Source organism: Phyllopteryx taeniolatus, chromosome 10, assembly GCF_024500385.1.
Source record: "Phyllopteryx taeniolatus isolate TA_2022b chromosome 10, UOR_Ptae_1.2, whole genome shotgun sequence".
In the NCBI taxonomy this organism is placed as follows: Eukaryota; Metazoa; Chordata; class Actinopteri; order Syngnathiformes; family Syngnathidae; genus Phyllopteryx; species Phyllopteryx taeniolatus.
Window position 1 is genome coordinate 22,895,755 of NC_084511.1, and position 22,809 is coordinate 22,918,563.

Sequence of the window (22,809 nt, forward strand, 5' to 3'; positions counted from 1 at the left end):
ATGGAAAGCCATTTGAACATTGTTTTTTTGTTTTTTTTTATATCCTTGATATCCAGCTTGAGGTTCATGTACTCATATGCTCTTTGTCCTTGCTAGTAAGATAATTTAACGGACTAATAAAACAATTGTGTCTTACCTGTAACATCTAATAATGCTACTTTTGGCCTACTAGTACACAATTAACCCTTATGAGTAAACTAATGTGATGCACTAGTAACACTGCCTAGTAGCAGCAAAGTAGTTTACTAAGAATGGCATGATCTGTGTTTTAGTTTGGTTTATATTTAGTTTTGATTCATGTTTTCCTGTGTTTCATGGGGTCTTGTCTTCCTCGTTAGGTTTTCGTTTCCACCTGTTCTCGTCAGCCCAGTCCATTGTGGCCACCAATCAGCTCCCTCCATCCACTTGTGTTTTGTCCAGGTGCTCCTCGTTGTTTCTTCAGTTCGCTTGTATTTAGTTCCCTGGTTTCTTTTAGTCATGGTTGGAGCATTGTCTTACGTCATCTGTTGTCACGTCAATGTCTCCTTAGACATGTTTTTGTAGTGGTTAATTTTTTTGTTGCCAGGTGTTTCTTTTTAACTTTATATTTAGATCTTGGACTTTGTTAATTTAGCCTTTTGCCTCCAGGATTCTTGTTTGCCTTTTTTTGCTTGTTAAATTAAAATTCTTTTTTTGAGATTCTTGCATTTCTGCCTTGCTTCCCTGCAATTGGGTTCTCCACGTTTTGTCTTCCCTCCAACACCTCGAAAACCCTAACTCAACAAGGAAGGTTTAATTGCATACTAGAAGGCCAAAAGTGGCAATAGAACTGGGAAAAATTATGACAATCGTTCCACCAGCACTCTAAATTGTCTTACTAGTGAGGACAAAGAGCATCCTAGTACATTAAGATGGATATCAAGGATAGCTCATAAATGCTTATTCTATAGCGTCCTTGGCTGCATGGACTACTGAGTGGAGATTCTCAACCCCCGCAGCCCAGTCTCAGAGTCCTAAAAGTCAATTCTTCATTGCCTGTGGTGGCAAACAATCAAGCTGATGAGACGAGAGGCCGAGGAGGAAACGGCCACAGCGACAGGAAGGGCCTGGCTCTGCGTCACCTCCGACAGGAAACGCCAGAGTGATCTGGTCAAAAGAGATAAGGCTGATGCTAAGACCTTGGCCGTCAACAGGGGACAGCTGATAACCTAATAACACACCCCCAAACGTCTACGCCAGAGGTGGCTAAACTCTGGCCTGTTGGCCATTTGCAGCACGCGACATACAGCTCCGTAAAAATTGAGACCACTGCAAGATTAAACAAACAAAAGAAAAATAAGAGGACTTTAAAGGGCCCCTTCCATCATTTCTTTTAAAAAATAATCTTCAATGTCCTTTTATCAAGTTTGCAAGATCAATTTGGGTTGAAAATGCCCAGAATATCCTTTTTCCAGCTATTCTAGGTCTTTTTCACCTGGCAGTTGAGATGGGTGGATTTGTCAATCATATGCAACATGTAAATAAGCTTTGCACCAATTGGCCATTGGCGATATATCGGCGGCAAAGCGTTCATAACTACCTCGCATTTGGATCAGGGATGTGGGGTTTTACTATCATTGTGAAGCACAAGTCACCAAACGTTGGATTGTTTTCCCACTACCCACAACCCCATAGAGGAGGGGACATGGGTGAAATAAATATATATTTTAATTTGGGCATATTTTGAGAAGCGGGTCCCATTATGTCGTGCACCTATCAGCCTCGCTCCATCGTCAGCTTCCGCAGACTGTACGTTTCCCCTTCTGTCCAAAAATGAGATATGCCCATGAAGGTCTGCGCAATGAATTTACAGTATCTTGATAAAACAAACATTTAGCACAATTTATCACCCACCGGTTCCTCTCTCCCACAGCCCAGCCACTTCTCTTACAAGTGGCAACTTTGATTATCTTGGGTTGATGGAACCACCACAACGGGTATTATACTTAACAAAAATGAACAAAATAACAAAAACGAGAACTTTAAACTTTAAAAAAAATTAGAACTGAAATTGCATTGTCTGCTCACAAACTATTTTGCGTTAGCTTGACTTGCCAATTTCTTCACATTTAAACTACATTTTCAAGCTATTATAGCCTTGAACCTCTCGTTATTTCTCCCCCTGCTAAATGCTGTAATAAAATGTACATTTAGTTAGGGTAATATGTGAAGCATAACCCCTTTACTGACTCGATGTTGTTTTTGTTAATGGTGCCGGGGCCTGATAACCCAAGGCTAATGGCCCATTGTTTTCCTGATCTTACGACTCGCAGGTCTCCCGCTGTCACAGAGCCGGGATCTCAGGGAATGTTCATCTTGTTTGTAGGTTCACTAGCAGGCTGGTATTCACCAACAGTCACTCATCATACACAAAGAATTACAGGGCTCCGTAGCAGCTTGGGGGATCGGCAGTGATATATCTCCCCACCGTTTCCTCTTTGGAATCCAAAGGCGCTGACCTCAAATGGGAGGGCACCTCTCCAGGGCTACTTTTCTTTGATTAATGCGCTGTGTTCTGAGGCAGTTTAGTCAGTGGAGATGTGCTGTTGTTTTTTTCTTTTACTGGGACTCTGGGGTGGCTTGAATGCAACTGTGAGACTTGACAGTTTTTTTTTTGCCTCCAATGTACGTAGAGATCTATTCATCCATCATACGTACTTTTGTCTAGATTGCTCTTCTGCATAAATGGAATTAACACAGAATGGTGGGACCAAGTCTATTCATCTATCCCTTCTGTTACTTAGCATATCCCTGGACTGGTCACCAGTTAATCACAGGGGACATATACGGATAGACAACCATTCACACACACTTACGTTCACACCTCTGGACAATTTAGCAGTCAATCGTCAAAGTGCAAAGATGTCAAACTTAAACCAGGTCACAGGCTCATTTACCCATAAAACCGTGGAAAAATTAGGATTTTGACCAGAACCCAGAAAATGGATGGATGGATGGATGGATGGGTGGATGGAAGGATGGATGGACGGACGGACTGGTTGTCATGCAATTAATTCACTCACTTTTTTAGGACTGGGTCGGCGTGACAGGGTTGCCAGAACCAGGTGATGTTTGGCGTGGGTCTCCCAGAAGCAGTGCAGGTCAGCTGATGTCGCTTGCCAAACATGTAGGGCTGGATGTCCGCAGGGACCAACTCCGCCTCGGAAATACTTGGCTTCACTGTGAGGAAAAAGAAATAATAGCTTAGATGTGGGATGACCAAACTATGGCACGCTGTAAGATTTTTTTATTGGCCTGCCACATATTCATAATAATAAAATTAAACCCGGCCGGATTAAAATGTTGAAACATAGCACACATTTTTTTTCTTTAAAGGTCCCATATTTTAGCTATTTAGATCTCCATAGAGTGACACTTTAACATGGACTTTGTATAATAGTGTCAATTTCATTAAAAAAAAACACACCTTGGTTTGGTCATATGAGTGTCCAGAAAAGGCCCCTCTGACAGCTACTTCTGTTTGACCCAGTTTTGGTGTATCGGCTTTGTCCATATTTAGCTAAGACCGCCCCCTTTTCTCTGAGCAGTATAAAACGTTTGGACATCCCTCTGTTAGATGAAGCCTCCACAGCTTCAGCCCAGACCACTGCGGAATCTCATAACACCGTCTCAATGAGCAGCGACAGACTTGATGGATAGCAGTGAAAAGGTGGCAGTGACACCATTTGTCGTGGAGACAGCGTGCGGAGGGAAGAATGGCAGAATGATGCGCAAAGCTGGGGCTGCGGCCCGGCCGTGGCCGGCAGCCCGGACGAGTGATTCGAGCATGGGCTCTTTAATCAACAACACACAAAGATCCTTGCGTCACCTCAGATGCTGTTCCGTACCCTTTGGCCACTTTCGCAGCTTGAACAGACAACATAAATCCCCCTCACTGTGACTGATCCCAGCAGCATCAGCGCCACCAACACTCTCTGCAGTGGTGGGAAGTAACCAAGTACAAATACTTAATCACTGTACTTTAGCTTTTTTATGACGTGTTGTCATCTGTGAAAAAGGATGATATCTGTTTTCAGTGTCTGGAGTAAAAGTAAAAATCCACCAGAAAAATACTAAAATAAAGCCCAGATACCTGGGAAAATAATAAGTGCATTAACAAAGTATTTGGATTTACAGTAGTTACATCCCAGACCTGACAGGAAGTGAATTATTTCTTGAGGATTCTGACTCTGATGGTCCTTACACTGAAGCAGTGCTGGAAAGTAGTGAAGTACAAAATACTTGGTTACTGTACTTTACCTCTCTCTATTTATGTCTTTTTTTTATGATGTGTCATCATCACCAAAGGTAGGGGAAAAAAACATGCCTACCATATTTTGATAAAGTAAGGAGTGGAAAATACACATACGGTATCTGTTTTTAGTGTAGCGAGTACAAGAGTACAAAAGTCATCAGAAAAATAGATACCCATGTAACCTACACATACCGGACAAATCTACTTTAGTAGAGTAATGAAGTATTTACTTCCCACCACTGCCAGCAAGTGAATTCTTTCATCAGGTTTATGATCTAGGCTCTGCCAGAGGGTCTTTACACTGAGGCAGACGTACAAAAACAGTAATTGGTTGCTGTATTTACTTTACCTCTCTATCTACCTAAGTACTTTTACTTTTACCAGTCTTTTTTGATCAAGTATCTGTACTACTTGCGTATAGAGTGTGAGTACTTTTGCCACCTCTGACTCTCTGCAACATTGTGCCGGCACTAAACATCTGATAAACAAGGTTCACGTAGTTTCTTAATTCATACCAGAATATCTCTCTGCAGTGTTTATTTGTAAGCCTTTTTTATGTCACTCCAATAAGTTTTAGTGATGTGACATGGGACACAAACACTATAAATCTTTCCTTCATATTTTTGGCACTATAATGTATGTAAAATGCTATGAAATCATTCTCCATTCTCCCACAATAAGTCATACCCATGACTCTAACGAGGACAAGCGCTATAGAAGTATGTGTTACTGCGCTGTGTGTGTTAAAGTAGCAGTTGTTTAAAGGTTTGCATCTACATAGGCTAATTTCTGCTAGCCAGTCTATGGCATTTCGGTTTAATAGCATGATTGCCTAAGTCATTTGAAACATACTCTTACAATCTCAATCAAAAGTAACAATAAGTGTGCTTGCAAAAAATTCATTTTTTTTGTCTTTGTTTGTGTAGTTGGTCAGTCATCCAGGTCATGGTAGTCCGCAAAGGTTGAATCGAGGCAAGTGGATTCTTGTTGCTTGTTGAATTTATTGAAAAACAAACAAACCAAAAATAACAGGGCATAATGCTATTAGGCTAACAATATAGATATGTTTGATTCTCATTTGTTTCATGTGTTCTGCAGTAAAGTTCAACTGGGAGAGACAAAAAAAAAAAAATCCTGGAATCAAGTTTGCTTTTCCTCTTATTCGGAGAACTGTGTAAGCGAATCTTCTTATCATCTCCTCAAAGTGATGTTATAGGATACCCTCCCATTTCTTGACAGTCACAGAGTGAGAACAGGTACTAAGGAATACTTTCAAAGGTGTGTTTTTGTAAGTTTAAATGTGTTTAAATCACATTGGGGATGGGGAATTTACATTTTATATGGTGTCTCTAATTTGTAGACTTCCACCTCTTGCAGTGGGTCTGGAACTTATCCCCTACCATAAATGGGGGTTCACTGTAATCACCAAAAATGTTCCACTCTTACTTTTTATAAGCCCCATACAGACTGTGTTTATTATGTGATTATAAAAGCGGCACAGTTCTGTATTGTACAGTGTACACATAGTGAGGATGCAAACAAAGGCTGTGAACTCAGGGGGGTCTGGAGCGATTCAGTGTGCAGAATTGAGCCAGGCCCGTTTACACACTGCACCGAGTCTCTTCAAGAAAGGCCCAGTAATCAACAACAGCTGCCCCAGCACCAACGTCGGGCCCACTGGAATCACCAAGGACCCAAATTCCTCTAATAATAAAGCTACTACCTGCCATCCAGTTAGTTTTGTCATGTAACCAAGTACAATTACAGTATTTCATTACTGTATTAAGTTGAATGTTCACACATCTGTACTTCACCTCATTATTTATATTCTTTTGATACTTATGTACTGCAAATGGCAGATAGTTTAACACTTACTCAAGTACTATTCTATAAGGTAAACCTTTACCAAAGTTATTGCTATTAAAATACTTTTACTCAAGTATTCCTTTCAGGCACTTTATACAAAACGGCAACCACTGAACTGGCCCCGAAGCTGCTGCAGGACACCTCGGTCCACAACCAAGGCGCCTCTTTTACTTCCCCAGGATCAAGCTATCGGGTGGACAGCTTACCCTCGACTTCCAACGTGTAGCTCAGATTCCGGTACAGGCGATGGGCTTGGTTGCCGAGGCTTATGGTGAAGACCCCGTCGTGTTTCTGGTGCACGTCAGATATGATCAAGTTGAAACCGGATATCTTGTAGCAGGTGGTATTCTTCAGGATGGGGACACCATCTTTATACCTGAGTCAAACCAATCAGTCAATAAATAGGAAAGCAAGTGGGGTTCCAGTCTACTTTTACATGTTGTGACCATGACTTGCCATGCCAACATATCTGGTGGAGGCAGAGCGTTGACTTTGGGCTCAAACACAAGCCTCTTTCTGCCCTCTTTGACAACAACTGTGCCCTGGTGTCTGTATGAGATGTTGAGGAAGGGGTGCTCTGAAACAGAACATAAATGGTGTTGGAACTTTACAACAGAAGAAATAGAGTGAACCCCTGCTATCTTGTGGTTTAACGTTCGTGCCCCTACTGTATCACGGATTGCTTTTTTACTGGGTTTTAACAGTATATAGATAGGTCTGAATTTAAAGTTGCACACCTTAATTGTAGTACTACGTTGTGCCACAACGTACCGAGCAGCATTAAGGTCTACTGGGAGAGACGCAGTGTAATTAACAGCCATTGTTCCCACAGAGGAGAGCACATATGCAGAGCATAAATTGTTGTCTACTCTGCTTGTATGTCTTGCTGTTCCATGCGTGTTAAAGTAGCATTTGTTTGAGGGTTTATAATTAAATCTTTGATTTTGGTGAGCCCAAATATGGTATTTTGATTTATATGTTAGCATTGACCTAGTGGACATTTATTAGACGAAATATTTTATTATTATTTTTTTGTGTTTAAATATCCATCCATCCTTTTTCTGGGTTCTGGTCAGGGTCACTGGGGTCATAGGTGAGCTGGAGTCTTTCACTGCTGACTCTGGGCAAGAGGCCAATCACAGGCAGGGTTATAACAGTATTGGATTTTTCATTAAAGTTTGTTTTTATTTCGTGTTGACTTTTGTTTTTCAAATTCAGTTAGTTTTGATTCATTTTTAGAGACCGTTTGTTAGTTTTTATTTTACATTTTTTCGAAAAGAGTTTGAGTTTATTTTTTTTTTACTTATAGCATTAATTTTTATTTTTTATACGGGGTAGTTGTCAAGTGTGAGGTTAAAAAAAAGTCATGATAAGTATTGTGTAATAAAAAAAAAATATATTTTTAAATGTATTAAGTTACCAACAGATGAACAACCATCTACAAATCAAACATAGGTCCTGTTTAACAGTTCACATAATTTAAAGTGCAAAGAGTGCAGTACATTAAAGCATGCTTTCCTTCCCTTGCTGCCATATTGTGAACTTCTCAAGTGGACTTCCAGATTTGTAGCTGTTATTCCCTTGAGAAGTATCCCAGTCAACTGCAAAGCACTTTTATTTGTGACAGTCACACAGTAGATAGCTAGCTAGATAGATAGCTAGCTAGCTAGCTAGCTAGCTTGCTAGCTAGCTAGATAGATAGATAGATAGATAGATAGATAGATCGTTTGGTGAACTGTGAGCAAGTCTTCCTTTCATTTCATGAAAGTGATGTTATACATGGTGGTATACCATGTGTTGACAGCGAGAGTGAGGAATACTTTAAAAAGTGTTTAAGTTTCAATAAGTTTAAATGGGTTACAAGCGTGTAGAGAGTTGAAAGCTATCTGGGAAAAAAAATTATCTCTGTATCGTGAACTTCCACTAATAGCGTCTAGAACAGAACCCTCATTTCCCCAGAGATAAATAAGGGTTCACGCTACAATTAAAAGTTCAAATCAAACATTGGATCAGCCCATACTCACCGTAGACGCTGACTTTTACTGTGGCGTTCTTATGTTTGGTGGGCGAAATCTCAGCTTTGCAGCGATACAAGCCCTTGTCCTCCATTGTAATGTTGGGCAACACTAATGCCTTGCTCATTGTAAAAGCAAGAGCAGTGCTATCTTTGGTCTTGTTTGTGAAGTGGCGATTTTCCTGAAGACAGAAAAACATCCCATGAATGCATGGATAACATCTGAGCTGCAGTTTGACAGTGTCTTTCTTACTTTCTTTCTCAGAAAATCCCACGTAAAGCTGATTCTTTCACCAAAGGTAGTCACTCCAGTGCAGTTCAGGAAGAGCGTGTCGCCAACCAACACCCTGACTCGCTCCGGGGTGATGGTCACATTCTCAAGAAAAAGTGCTGTAAACGAGGAAGGGTGACACATGTGAAACTGAGACAGCTCCTAGACAGCACCAATCTTTTCATTGAGAAAGACAACACACTCACACAGTCCCTTGGGGATGTACATTGAGCTAAAGTCATGACCATTGACGACGGTGGTGCAGATTAACATATTGTGCACAGTCTCGGGGCTGTAGGGAATTCTGAAGCCCACCTTTGGGTCCCATTCATTGATGATCTCCTCTGAAGAAGGTGAGAGCTGCAAATAAAAAAGAAGATATTTAGTTATGCCTGTGCGGTACACAAATGGTCAGTCAAGTATGGGCCATGAAGGTCTAAATAGGTTTACAGTGTTCTCTATCTATATCAGAGATTTTTCATCATCTTTTTGTATGGATTTTTACAGTATACAGGTAAGTCTGAATTTAGTGTGTAGTACCATGTGGTGCCACAACATGCCGGGCAGCACACTTGGAGACTGGGAGAGTTGCAGCGCGATTAAAAGCAAGAAGAAGAGGCACATAAGGATCCAGTAATAGTCGTTGTAACCACAGAGCAGAGAGAATATAGTATGCCTGTGAGTATTATTCTTATGCTCTGTTTTAATGTGTGTAAAGCGTATAAAGTTTTTTAAATGCCCTCTCTCTATATTGCATATTTTCACCTATTGCAGGTCGGTTTGGAACATCACCGCGAGAAATGGAGATTCACAGTTTTATTTTATTTTTTTTTTGCAGTTGGTGAATTCTGCAATCATTTACAAAATGTAGCACAGCAGATGATGGACTTGGAAAAAAGGATGTACGTTCTTGCTGTCGCTTGTTCTAATGCCAAAGGTGGGTCTGGGAGAAGAGGCGAGGAACGGGGAAAGAAGGAAGGAAAGGGAGCAGGAAGGAGGAGCACCATTGATTTGCCAATGGCAGGAAGGTCACACCACCGCTATCTGTTCCATCTCAGACAACTTGTTTGTCCACAAGTAGGCACAAAGTCACACAATCGTAAATCAGTGCCACAAATAGCGCTGCGAGTGGCAACTTTACAGCTGAAGGAACTGAGTGGTACCGAGCGCCAACAAGTTCAGAAGTTCACCGGAGGACTTCTCTTCCTGTGGCATCCAAGGAAAATTGTGTCAAAAGTTATAGTCCTCAGGGTAGGTTACCTTGTTGTTTCCCCTGACTAAACACGGTGTGTACAGGTTTTGTTCTGTTTTTCCTGAAAGGACTACATTTAGCCCACGATTCTATTCTGAGAAAACACACTCTTAGAGCACCTTCCTGTTCATACAAGAAGCAGACAGACTGACTCTCTTAGCTTCCCCTGAAGCTTGTTGTATGTTTCTTTAAGACTGATTTTGTGGGAACCACAAAGTGACCAGTAATGGCCATAATGCTGTGGGATTAATAGCTCTTTCGGAGATGAGATTCTAACCTTGTTTGTACATTGAAGCCCTATTGTGATTTCTCGTTTGCGTCCCCGCTATACAGTAATTACATTTACTGTATATATATCGCAGATTTTCACCTCTCATGGGTGGGTCTGGATTGTATTCCCAACGAATGACAGGGAATCTCTCTATACAAATGTGATTTTGTATTGGGTTTTTTTTGGTATGAGACCTTACTTGACTTAGTGTTACAACAGTACTGGGGGACGATGTACGGCAAGGAATCACAAGGATGGTCTCATGTCTGTGAACGAACAGGATGTACGGTGTCTGATCATGGGGCTCCACAAATGGCTGCTCTGGATCTAGAGCGAGAAAAAAAGAGATTTGACAGGTGAGAAAAAAAAAGCTTTGTTTTAGGGATATTTAACCAGGGGTTCAATGTATTATGGAACAAACAGCTGAAAGACTGTGAAAAGGCCGTCAGACTAAACAAAGGCACAGGAGGCTGTGTGACTTGTCATCCGGAAGCACATTAAGAGGATTCATTTGTTTAGTCTGCATGCTCCAATATCACAAGAATTTGTTCCTTGCTTATTTGTGCATCAGCCTTTTCATTCAAATCCAAGTAAAACAGTCTGATTTTGAACTACTCCTTATGTTTCCTTGCACAATCTTCACTAGTAACAATGCTTGAATGCTAACTTGTTTCATCTTTTGTTTTGAAGGGAGACTTAGCGAAACAGTAGCTAGAACAGGAAACCACAATCAGCAAACAGGGCTTACTGTGCAATCATGCGCTCCCTCTCACCTATGCGCACACACACACACACACAGAGACACACAAATGCAATCAAAGACACGACCTCATATTGCCATTCTCTCCTAGGTCATATAGCTTTGGCCATACAGTGCATGACGGAAAGCTGTGACTTATAGTACGAAACACAGAAGAAAAAAAAAGGCTCAAGCAAAATTCTGAATCAAAATTTTCAGAGGCTTGGGCTCATTGGAACGTTTAATAAATGGAAACAATGTGAACACTTCAGAGGGTCATCTTGATCTTAAATCTTCATCTTTAAGTCATTTAAGGGAACCAAAATGAACTTTCACTGCACTTAAATGTTCTGAAATACGCTTGGGTAAAATAATAATTCACAAGATTTCATGGTGCATATCAGAGCCTTTTTCTTTCCGTCTAAGGTTGTGAAATACACGCTGACCATGGTACACTTTACATCTGTCAAGAAGCACAATTCAACACCGTGAGGCTCTAGACTGGCGTCAGCAGATCCCAATCGCCCTGTGAGAACCTCACACTCCTCTTTCATCGGGGCTCTTGCATGACTTTGACAAAAACAAACGTCCAAACCTCCCAACAAAGAAAACAATTCAAGAAACGATTCTTATCCGTGCCACAGTTTGGGCTTGACTTTCTCATGGTGAAACATTACCTCTGTTTATTTGACTTGTGGAAATAATGCCAGTGTTGAAAAATGAAAAGGCTCCCAAAAGCTGTCATTCACATTCGCTAATTATTTAGATCTCACCTGTGACATAGACATATGTCGATGCAATGTGGTCTGAGCCTCCCCTGGAGTAACTGCAACTATACGCGCCCGTGTGACTAGCATTCAAGTTTGTGATTGTCAGTTTGCTGCAGTGCGACGCGTGTCTGGAATCACACCGCTGCACCTTCCTGCCCTCCCAGGAAATAAGCCGTCGGGAGTCCACCGGCTTTGGAAGCGTCCAGCGCAGCTGCCCGTGCCCCCTGGTAGAGGACACAAAGGATTGTGTGTGTTTAAACACCAGTGGTGGCAAAAGGTACACACACTTTGTATTTTCTGTAAGTACAGATACTTAAAAAAAATGAAGAAAAAAGACTTAATCCTCAGGGTTAGGGTTACATTGTTTGATTTGAATACACTTTCAGTTAGTTAGTAGTGAAGTGATTTAAGAGTTTTTTTCCTTTCTGTAATTATTGCTTCTTTTGCTGCATACATTTTTATCAGTTCTTGTCATTAATATAACATAGTGTATGCATATTTGTTTCTATTTTAACCCTTCAAAATATTTTTTTTTTCACAATGTGCCCAGTGTAAAACACCTCAAAATAATTTGACTAAAGCGCTTATATCACAAGTTTGCTCTCCCAAACCAAAGCAAAAATGTTGGCCAAACTATGGCTCGTGTCTGGAAAAACTCGTAAGTTGGGTCACTTGTGTCGCAAGGCAACACTGAAAACAAGAGCAACTCACTGAAAACAAAAAATCATGCATTGTTAGACTCAATGCGTTGCAGACGGTGTCTATTTTAAGGAACAGTGTCACAGCTGGCAAGGAACGTTCACGCCTTTTAGTTCAGGATGGCAGCGTTGGCATCTCCCCTCGGGGGATTTTGGCCCCCCGCGGCAGCTTTTGCTTTATTTGGCGTCATCTGATAAGGTGAACTTTCACATGGGAACATGTTTTTCTTTCGAACGACGTGCTCGAACTCACACATTCCTTCCACACAGCATCCAGTTTTAACATTCTCATTAAAGGCATCCCAGAGGAACATCAAACATGTCTCGCATACCACGGCCATTGGCTGCAGAATTTTGGGTCAAACAACCTCTAACCGCTCTCATCCAGTGACAGAAGACAAGAAAATATAGGACAGCTGTCCAAGCATACGGCCTTATAGGGAAGCATTGCATTACAGAGATACTGTATGTGCTCTTGAACATTGCTTGCAGGCCAGCAAAATGATAAAGGCTAAGAGATACGAGCAGTCCCACCAGCCATAAAGACGGATGAATTTTGGACCACTATCAAATGTTCAAGTGTCATTGAAGCTACAGTATTTGCCCTACGGCCTGTCTCTGTCATTTCCTCAGGGCCTTTTTGAAAACAAGTCTAAAATAGGCAATTCTAACATCGTCTGGATACCGAGCACAAACATGGTATTATATAGTGGTACAATTTCAATTTGTTTGGAATCTCTTGGCACTTACCTGCATGTGAGATGAAGAGGATCCCCCCGGTGAATAACGATGGGATTCTCAGAGGGCCAAATTTTGGGCCAGCGTTCTTCCGCCAAATGTCCTGCAGAACACACACATAGATACTATGTCATTCGTATTGTTGTTTATTTTGATGTGTTATGGCTTTTGGTACGGCTGGGTGTGAATAGATGGATAGATATGTAGATAGCCAGCTCGCTTGCTTGCTAGATGCATTATGTTGTAAATGGTCCTTTAAGAAACTCTCCGACGTTTTCAGTGACATTATCACCAGCAAGTCTTTCCTCAGGGCTGAAACATTGGATAGTTGCAGAGTAAATATTCACACTTATGTTGCATAATTTTCATCATATGTGGATGGTGTAGTTAGATGTTGTCAATCTTAACATTTCCACTCTGTCGTAGTGAAATATCAATTGATATAAAAACCTTTTAGAAATTATAAATATATTTGTTAAACAGTGCACTGTCAGCTTTGCAACTGAATCATGTTGCCAAATGAAGGTCCATTCATGAAATGTTAACATTAGTCAAACATATCCACCGTGTAAGCGAGCTCACATTTTGACTTTGCATGTACATTATCTGCTTGCGGTGTGTGCTTGACCAACATGCATTCCTAACAGCACATCATCTACTTAATACAAATAATATGAAGTTCAAAGGAATGCTCAACTTTTTGAGTGAAATGGGGAAGTCTCAAAGCCCGTCTTGCTTCAGAAAGTCCTGTTTCAAAATGCATTTATGAAATGATTTTGGAGGAGATATGCTTATGAGTGATTCGATGTGCTGTGTTTAGACATCTCCAGTACATTACACATTAGAAGAACAGTAAGAACACACGTTTTTTCACACAATTTCTTTCTCCTCATGCGTTGATGTCTCTCACATTTAAAATTTTACTCTGTACTCTGCTTTTTTGATCCTCCCTAAGGTTTATGTGTCACAGACCTCCGTATCAGATTACTTTGTTTTCACAGAGCCTTCCACTTGACAAAACAACTTTATTGAGTCAACTATCAACATGTGAGAGCCTTTAGAGAAAGGCGTTATTCGTAGTCTTGAATCGAGAATGAAAAGTTACACAATAGGGCTGACATGCTGACCCATGAGTAAGCTGATAGATGCACATGCACACATACAGTACACCTGCAGCTACAACAGCAGATGCACATTTGCCTTGAGTTGGACTGTTATTCAGAACAGCTGTCATGCTTAGAACCAGCTGACTGTGCCAAAGCTGGTAGTACAACTCTGCAGTGGTTTCCCTTCAAAATAGTCAAACACCATTGTTTTCTTGTCAAAGGGGACAGAGAGGAAAATAAATGTTTGTGCACTAATAATGGGTGCTTTCATCTGCGGAATGGAAACTACAAATCAAGGTTTCTAATCTTCGCAAACAATGAGAGAATACAGTGGGTACGGAAAGTATTCAGACCGCCCTTCAATTTTTCACTCTTTGTTATATTGCAGCCATTTGCTAAAATAATTTAAGTTCATTTTCTTTCCTCATTAAGGGTCACACAGCACCAATATTTCCAGATTTATTAAAAAAGAATAACTGAAATATCACACAGCCATAAGTATTCAGACTCTTTGCTGTGAAACTCATATATTTAACTCGGGTGCTGTCTATTTCTTCTGATCATCCTTGAGATGGTTCCACACCTTCATTGGAGTCCAGCTGTGTTTGATTATACTGATTGGATTTGATTAGGAAAGCCACACACCTGTCTATATAAGACCTTACAGCTCACAGTGCATGACAGAGCAAATGACAATCATGAGGTCAAAGGAAGTGCCTGAAGAGCTCAGCTACAGAATTGTGGCAAGGCACAGATCTGGCCATGGTAATAAAAAAATTCTGCTGCACTTAAGGTTCCTCAGAGCACAGTGGCCTCCATAATCCTTCAATGGAAGATGTTTGGGACGACCACAACCCTTCCTAGAGCTGGCCGTCCGGCCAAACTGAGCAATCGGGGGAGAAGAGCCTTGGTGAGAGAGGTAAAGAAGAACCCAAAGATCACTGTGGCTGAGCACCAGAGATGTAGTCGGGAGATGGGAGAAAGTTCTAGAAAATCAACCATCACTGCAGCCCTCCACCAGTCGGGGCTTTATGCCAGAGTGGCCCGACGGAAGCCTCTCCTCAGTGCAAGACACATGAAAGCCTGCATGGAGTTTGCCCCAAGATGGTGAGACATAAGATTCTCTGGTCTGATGAGACCAAGATAGAACATTTTAGCCGTAATTCTTCACGTTATGTGTGGAGAAAACCAGGCACTGCTCATCACCTGTCCAATACAGTCCAAACAGTGAAGCATGGTGGTGGCAGCATCATGCTGTGGGGGTGTTTTTCAGCCGCAGGGACAGGATGACTGGTTGCAATCGAAGGAAGATGAATGCGGCCAAGTGCAGGGATATCCTGGACGAAAACCTTCTCCAGAGTGCTCAGGACCTCAGACTGGGCCGAAGGCTCACCTTCCAACAAGACAATGACCCTAAGCACACAGCTAAAATAACGAAGGAGTGGCTTCAGAACAACTCCGTGAATGGCCCAGCCAGAGCCCTGACTTAAACCCAATTGAGCATCTCTGGAGAGACCTGAAAATGGCTGCCCAGCAATGTTCACCATCCAACCTGACAGAACTGGAGAGGACCTGCAAGGAGGAATCGCAGAGGATCCCCAAATCCAGGTGTGAAAAAATTGTTGCATCATTCCCAAAAAGACTCATGGCTGTATTAGCTCAAAAGGGTGCTTCTACGAAATACTGAGCAAAGGGTCTGTGTGTTATAGCAAACGGCTGCAATACAACAAAGACTGAAAATTTTATGGGGGTCTGAATACTTTCCGTACCCACTGTACACTTTTCACTAGTTCATAAAACACTGCTGTTGCCTGCTTCTTGTGACAAAGACAAACGTTTTGCCTTATATCTGCATATGCAACAATGGTAGGATATGCCAACTTTGTAAGTGCAACTCAAACAATAATTGGGCCCTGGGAGTAAATATAAAAAAGAACACATCTGGTTCTTGCTTCAAGTAAAATGCAACACATGTAAAGAATGTGACATCTGCTCGCATACGTAACCAAACCGAAAAAGTAACTTGACCTTGAATTGCACTCACTCATTTCATAAAACAGGCCAATTGCCAACCAAACCTCCAGCGTAACTCGCTACAGATGAATGAACCAACAGGGGCCCTTGGGAGTGGGCTAAACGAACGAAAGAAAAACCCCCGCGGTTGCCTCTCAACACCCACCAACCAAACTCCCAACCTGCACCGCAGCCTGGCCAGCCAGCATTGACCTCCACAAGGGTCCAGACACACCTCACCCCTCACCCCCCGCAAAAGCTGCGTGCCCCACGTTCCTCCGGCGAGCAGCCAGAGAAAATGCCAGAAATTGCGCTTATCGTGTCGGTTCAAAGAGACCTGAAGCTGGTTCTCATTAGGAGCCATTAGGGAAAAAGACAGGCACGGAACAAATACACAGAGGGGCAGCCAAAGAGAGACGAAAGACCTCTGCTTTACTTTCTGTGGACGGGCTCTTGAGACATTATTCATGACAAAAAGGACAACTCAGATTAAAAAAAAAAACTTGGATATTTGTCCTTATATTGCCATAGTAAGCCATTTCAAGAAAATGGGCAATATCGTTTTCCATCCATTCATCCATTTTCTGCACCGCTTCTCCTCACGCGGGTCGCGGCCGTGCTGGAGCCTATCCCAGCTATCATCGGACAGGAGGCGGGGTACACCCTGAGCTGGTTGCCAGCCAATCGCAGGGCACATACAAACAAACAACTATTCGCACTCACATTCACACCGACGGACAATTTAGAGTTGTCAATTAACCTACCACTCATGTTTTTGGGATGCGGGAGGAAACCGGAGTGCCCTGAGAAAACCCATGCAGGCATGGGGAGAACATGCAAACTCCACACAGGCGGGGCTGGGGATTGAACCCCGGTCCTCAGAACTGTGAGGCAGACGCTCTAACCAGTCGTTCACCGTGCCGCCGGCAATATCGTTTTGATTTATATAACACTTAATGATGCATTTTCAAAACCATTTTAAATTGTTCAACCAATACTTTAAGCACCGATAGCGTCCAGAGGGCCTGGAGACACACCTTTTTCAACACCAAATTCGATACGCTGCCATGTCTTGATGTGACATCAGCGACAGAAGTGGAGAGCAAATTTGCTGCATAGTCGGTGTTGACAAAGGAATGTACTACACTATAAAGTAGCAGTATTAATCATATTTAAAAATATCGTCGCTGTCGGGCGGAATCCCCCAAAGTCCAAAATTGTTCAGAAAAAAAAAAAAAGTCTTCTTGCATGCATATATTGCTATCATATACCGTTGCACACTCACATCAAAATAACACCACACCAAAATTATTTTTAATCGGTAATTTAATATGCTAAAAAAAAAAAACACTAATTTACTACGGTGTCATTGATTAAAATGATACGAACATGGCGCTGGGTATCGGTATGTGTGTACCCCACTTTACACAGTTAGGATTTTGGCATCAGGACAAAAGTTTGTGTTTTTATTCAATTAAATCCTTTTTGTTTATTACCTTTTCATGGATCTTTTTCATCACGAGAATGATGAGGACGACAAAATAAGCAGTTAATGTGTCATGGGTGTTGTCAGCTGAGTTATCTCCAGTAAAAACCACTATTACTATGAGATGACTATCACTGTTAAGGGAACGGAAAGAATAGAGAAACAAGACTTCCCGTCACTCCTTTACACTGTGTCTCCAATGCCACCGTCAAGGTTAATGGAACAATGCGGCTTGATGACGCTTTTGTTTTGGCATGCCACTCATTTCCAGGAGTAGACACAAAAGGCCGGCTGAGTGAGATTACAAATAAAAGAGGAAAGAGTAATTTGAGTAAAAAAAAAGAAAAGAAAAAAGGTGACCCTGATGTTAGGAGAAAAACAGTAGCAAATGGCAACGCACATCCTGTCTCGGCCTCATTGACCCTTGGGAAGCATTGCGATATGCTCCAAGTCCGTGTAAAGAAGAAAATAAATAAGTGTTCTAATTTGGAGATACTACAGAAAAATAGCCAAATAAATGAGGCTTCAAAATGGAGAAAAATCCTTCTGCTCTAGCCGCTCTCAAAGCCTGTGGGTGTTTTCGTCAACAGCATAAATCATGTGCGGCTGGCGGCGCATCTCTGCGCTAGAAGCGGATTAGAATGGTGTTGATGAGCCCAGGCAGGCGGATCTGAGAGTGGGCAGGCTGCACCGCTGTGGGAGTGTTAACAGCTGACTTAAGTCACAGCCAATCAAAGCAGCTCCTCTCATCACCTTTAAATACAGCGCGCTTGTGGCTTCCACCGTCCCCACCGTAAATTAGAGAGATTTGGCTTATCTGGCAATTCATCGGAATCCCCCTCATGATCACACTTAAAAATTTGATAGCATTAATTTTGGGCTGTTTTAAATTATTTGATTACACAAACACTGAGCCAATGCAAATAGACAGGAGACTCATTAACCACTCTCTGTGTGTAAGAAGATGATGCATAATCGCAACAATCCATGCATGAGTGAAGCATTGTCACTGCACTATAGCAACAGACAATGTAAGCGGGTACCCATATTAAATACAGAATGAGCTGGTGATAACCACTGACAACTTAAATATGTCAGAGCCTCGATCATATTTGCCAAAATCACGATAGCCCAGCAGTCTACCCTTCGCCAGAAGTGAGACGTGGTCTGAGCAGGCGTAAGTTTAGTTCGACTGTCTGCCACCAAATTGTCATTCTGCCAGGCTCGTGTCCAAGGACACTCTCTCTCCTGTGCCCAAATGCCCAGTTTGGCGCAAACCGGTCTGCTAAATTGGCAAATATGCGCAGCGGGTCTTGGGCTTCCACGAAAATCAGAGGTGCTGTCTATGAAAATTGAGCGGATATAATGTATTTAAAAATAAATCTCTGAGTGCACTTTACAAGATTTTCAACATAAAAGTTCAATCATAATGGTTTAAGGTGTGTCTGTGTTTGATTCTCTGTATCCTCTATTAAAAAAAGAAACGAGAGTTTATTAAAACAAAAAATCACAAAGCCTGACAAAGCAAGGAGCTTTTTCGACTTGGCGTTGCAGCGGTTTCTCAAAGAAATCTTGTGCCAAGTTACTTTTGGATGCAGTCTCAAGACAAGCAGTAAGAAAATAAGAGGTCAATACTCAAGTTTGAGCCCTGGACACCACTTTAGATCACCTGCCAGACTGCGCAATCTGCGCAGTTAGTGTGCGTGTATGTCCTGGAGTTTTCCTTCTTATTCCTCTGAAATGCTCTCACTTTGTCAGCAGCAAGGTTAAGACAACAAGTAGAATTATTAGCTAGAAACTAGTCTTTAGAGATTTGGAAGCAAAAAAAAAAAAGAAAGAAGAAACATCTGGGGTTCGTGAACGATGTCCCAAATAAATTTAATTATACAAAGCCAACAAATAGGAATCTGTCGGATGACGCTTTTTAAAGCTAAACCTAAAGGATTCATCGTCCATCGTACATAATCACGACTCCTGGGCACACAGACGCTCATTGAAATTGAAATCGCTTGCAGGATTTACAAAGAATACATTGCAGGCTCATTATCGAGCAGATGCCTCAATCATCCCATAAGAAGAGAGGCACAAAGCAATTTGCATAGTTAACCACCACAGTTGCAATGAAATTGACTTCATCTTGCACCTCCTGGCACACTTCCCATCCCTGGAGAGTCTATGAGTATGTTTTTTGTAATATTTGCCTGTGAGCAATGAGCCTCGACTGGACTTGGATGACCTCTTATTACTCCCATTTTCCACTCCAACATCTCAAGTGTCTGAGGACTGAATCAAAAACACTCCTAAACAAGCCAGACACAACATAAAAGCCAGCTTCTCACATTACTATAGCAAATATTTGAGTGATAAACTACTGTCTATGACAGATTTTTCAGCCATTGTTTTTTTATGTGTTTTTAACAGTGTGCAGGAAAGCTGAAATTTAGATTTGCGTGCCTTCAGTGCGATACCATGTTATGCCTACTGGATGTACTAAATGAATCGTAATTTAGATTTGTGAGACTGTCTATGGTGTTTCACATTATATGTTAGCATTAAGCTAACAGACTTTTGTGGTTTGGTTGAACATTTTGGTACTCAAAACTATGTGTCAGTTTACAAATTTTCTTTCATTTAATTTTTTTTTTTAAATATTCATTTTCATTTTAAGATCATGTATTTTTTTAATGAGAAAATTTGTGATATCTTATCATTTAATTTTGTATATTTTTCTTTTTAAAATAATATAGCCAATATATTCAACTTAAAAGTTAGTTAAAAGTAGGGTAATAATGTTTTGTAACATTCTTTTTATTTTTACAATTTTACTAATAATGTGACAACATTGAATTTGTTATTTTAAATTAAAAAAATATTTTCATTTTTTTAAGAAATAAAAATGGCCAATTTCGGGTAATATAAAAAAGGTCCAATAAAAAGTAGGGACATAACATCATGTAACATTCTATTTTTGTAACAATCTTAAATAAATAAAACTTGTCAAAAATGTTTATTGGTTTTTAAAAATAAAAGTTAAATATTGTGTGATATCATGTAATGTACTTTATTTTTTTAAGCACATTTTTAGTTTTAATTAAACTTTTCCCCCAGGCCAACTTTGGACACCCCCCGGTCTAATGCAACCAAAATATAAGGACAGATCAACATCACTTAAAATCTACTAAATCGGCTTGAGACAGCTTGCCGCTCCTTTACTAATTGCTCTTCCCTCCCTGCCTTTGTCAGTTTTGGCTTATGAGCAGCACAAGTACATTCAGGATGAATTCTTAGCTCAGGTAGCAAGTTGCATATCTGTGACCTTCCCTATGGTCTGCCTGCCTCCAGCTCCAACGTCCGCTTCCTCCTTGAGTCTTTCCCACGCCTTTGTGTTTGGACAGTGAAGGAAATGTACTCCAAACAACACCGTAGACAACAGTGTGTGATGCAAAGTGTGAGCAGGGACACGGTTTCCTTTGTTTGGATGTGCTGTTTATGTGGAAACGCCATGTGTGTATATCAGTGGGCCCAAAGGTGGAAGGAGACCCACCTTTTTACACTCTGTGTTATGGCATGTCCAAAGAGACAATGACATGGAGTGGGACCATGGAGAAGAAGCATACTGTACGTTATCTTGTGTTTAATCCTCCTGGAAACAATAGCTGGAACAAACGTGTTCCCTTTGTGTGGAATGTGCTGATTTGAAATGTCACCAAAAGAACAAGTGGGGGCAACAATCAATCAATACTGCACTCACACAAATGGTCCTACATGAAAAGATTACACATAGTTGACTGTCACAATGCATTGAATTAATCAGCACACAATTAGAATGGGACAGGGCTACCTCTAGTGGATTGGGAAAGAAATGAAAAGCCAAGTGACTCATGGTGGACTTCTAGCAGTGTGTAGTTTGCTTTGAAATGGAAAGATCATTTGAATTGTAACACAAAAATTGTAGGTGATCGAAATAAATGTGGTAATATACACCTCGGATGAAAAAAATACAAAATAAAATTAAGAGACCATTGCAAGATTTAACAATGAAAAGAACTGTGCTCATCATACACGATCACAGACTTTAGGTTAAAGAAAATGACAAACGTTTCAGTTTCTTTGCATGTCAATGAAAATTTGTTGGCATAAATAGATTATTTTGCAGTGGTTTCTCATTCCCTCCCCACACACGTCTGTACACTCTCCCAAGAAAATAAAGGCTCTACATAGTCGGCTACCCAAATGGTTACTTTGGCTTGTACGCATAGGGAACTGCTTTTGGGTACTGTTTAGCACTCTTAACCACCAAGAAATGCGTGCCAAAAAGCCTTTCAAGCCAAAGAAATATTTGGTCACTCTGTAGAACATTTATCGTTAAAAGTGCATGTGGAAATAGGGGTTCGGACAATTGCTAAAGATGGTGTAAAATAATTGAAAACTCTTCAGCACTTCAGATTAATAATGAATGGCCTCTTACCACATATGAGGGACGAACAATACAAGATGATTGCCAACTTGACACAGGCACACAGCACCATCATCCTTTTTAAAAGCTTCAAAACAAAAAGTTTTCATGAAGCCCCCGCCCCCCTGAAAAAAAAAATAAAAAATAAAAAGCAATAGTCCCTGGTGGTGGTTTGGTTTCAAATTCCGTATGCGTGACAAAGGTTCGCTGAATGGAGAGGTGTTAATGAAGAAAAGCGCCAAAGAAGCCTCAGGTGGATGTGCGTCAGGGAGCCGCGGTTCTCCCCGCTGCCGTGACGCATTCGGCGGGGGAGCTCTCCTCCCTGACTCCTCTGGTTCCGTATCCTCGGGGCAGGTGCTCGGTGCTCCCTCCCGGGACGAGCAGACAGATAAATTCAAGAGAGGGTGGGAGGTATAATGACAGATTTCTTTCTTTTTTTTTTTTTTGTACAGTATGTGACGCGCAAAAAACAAACAAAAAAACTCCCCCCAAAAAACCAGCCAAGATGAACCAGGGACGACCTCCCAGTGCCTGTGTGCACACTGAGCAGCCCGCGCGTCAGGCACCTTTTATGGGGGGGACGGAGGAAGCGCGCAACGTCACTGGAGGGGGACATTCCTCTCGCGCTTTACACACAAGCAAGATCACTGGGGAGGTGATGGAGATGTAAGCGAATCCTGTTTTGGCAGCCTCTGCCGGGGAATATGGTGACGAACTGGATGAAAATAGACTAACTTTAAAGACCATGTAAAGTCAATTCAGAGATCCATCTATCCATCCATTTACTGAGCCGCTTATCCTCATTAGGGTCGCGGTAGTGCTGGAGCCTATCCCAGCTATCATCGGGCTGGAGGCG

The 22,809-nt window shown here is 41.4% G+C and overlaps 1 protein-coding gene across 2 annotated transcripts in view; it reads right to left on the reverse strand.

Annotated features, from left to right (window-relative positions):
* The window catches only part of kdrl (kinase insert domain receptor like), a 58,304-nt gene extending 35,820 nt beyond the window's left edge, over nt 1-22,484 (reverse strand). For both annotated transcript variants that reach the window (XM_061787734.1, XM_061787733.1), the window contains exons 1-10: nt 21,966-22,484; nt 12,905-12,995; nt 11,460-11,680; nt 10,147-10,274; nt 8,631-8,784; nt 8,407-8,543; nt 8,164-8,335; nt 6,596-6,716; nt 6,346-6,515; nt 3,042-3,198 (exon numbers count right to left, since the gene is read on the reverse strand). In XM_061787734.1, coding sequence (XP_061643718.1) covers nt 3,042-3,198; nt 6,346-6,515; nt 6,596-6,716; nt 8,164-8,335; nt 8,407-8,543; nt 8,631-8,784; nt 10,147-10,274; nt 11,460-11,680; nt 12,905-12,995; nt 21,966-22,029 — 1,415 coding nt within the window. In that variant the 5' untranslated portion in view covers nt 22,030-22,484. The remainder of the gene's footprint in view (nt 1-3,041; nt 3,199-6,345; nt 6,516-6,595; nt 6,717-8,163; nt 8,336-8,406; nt 8,544-8,630; nt 8,785-10,146; nt 10,275-11,459; nt 11,681-12,904; nt 12,996-21,965) is intronic.
* Between the last annotated feature and the right edge of the window lie 325 nt (nt 22,485-22,809).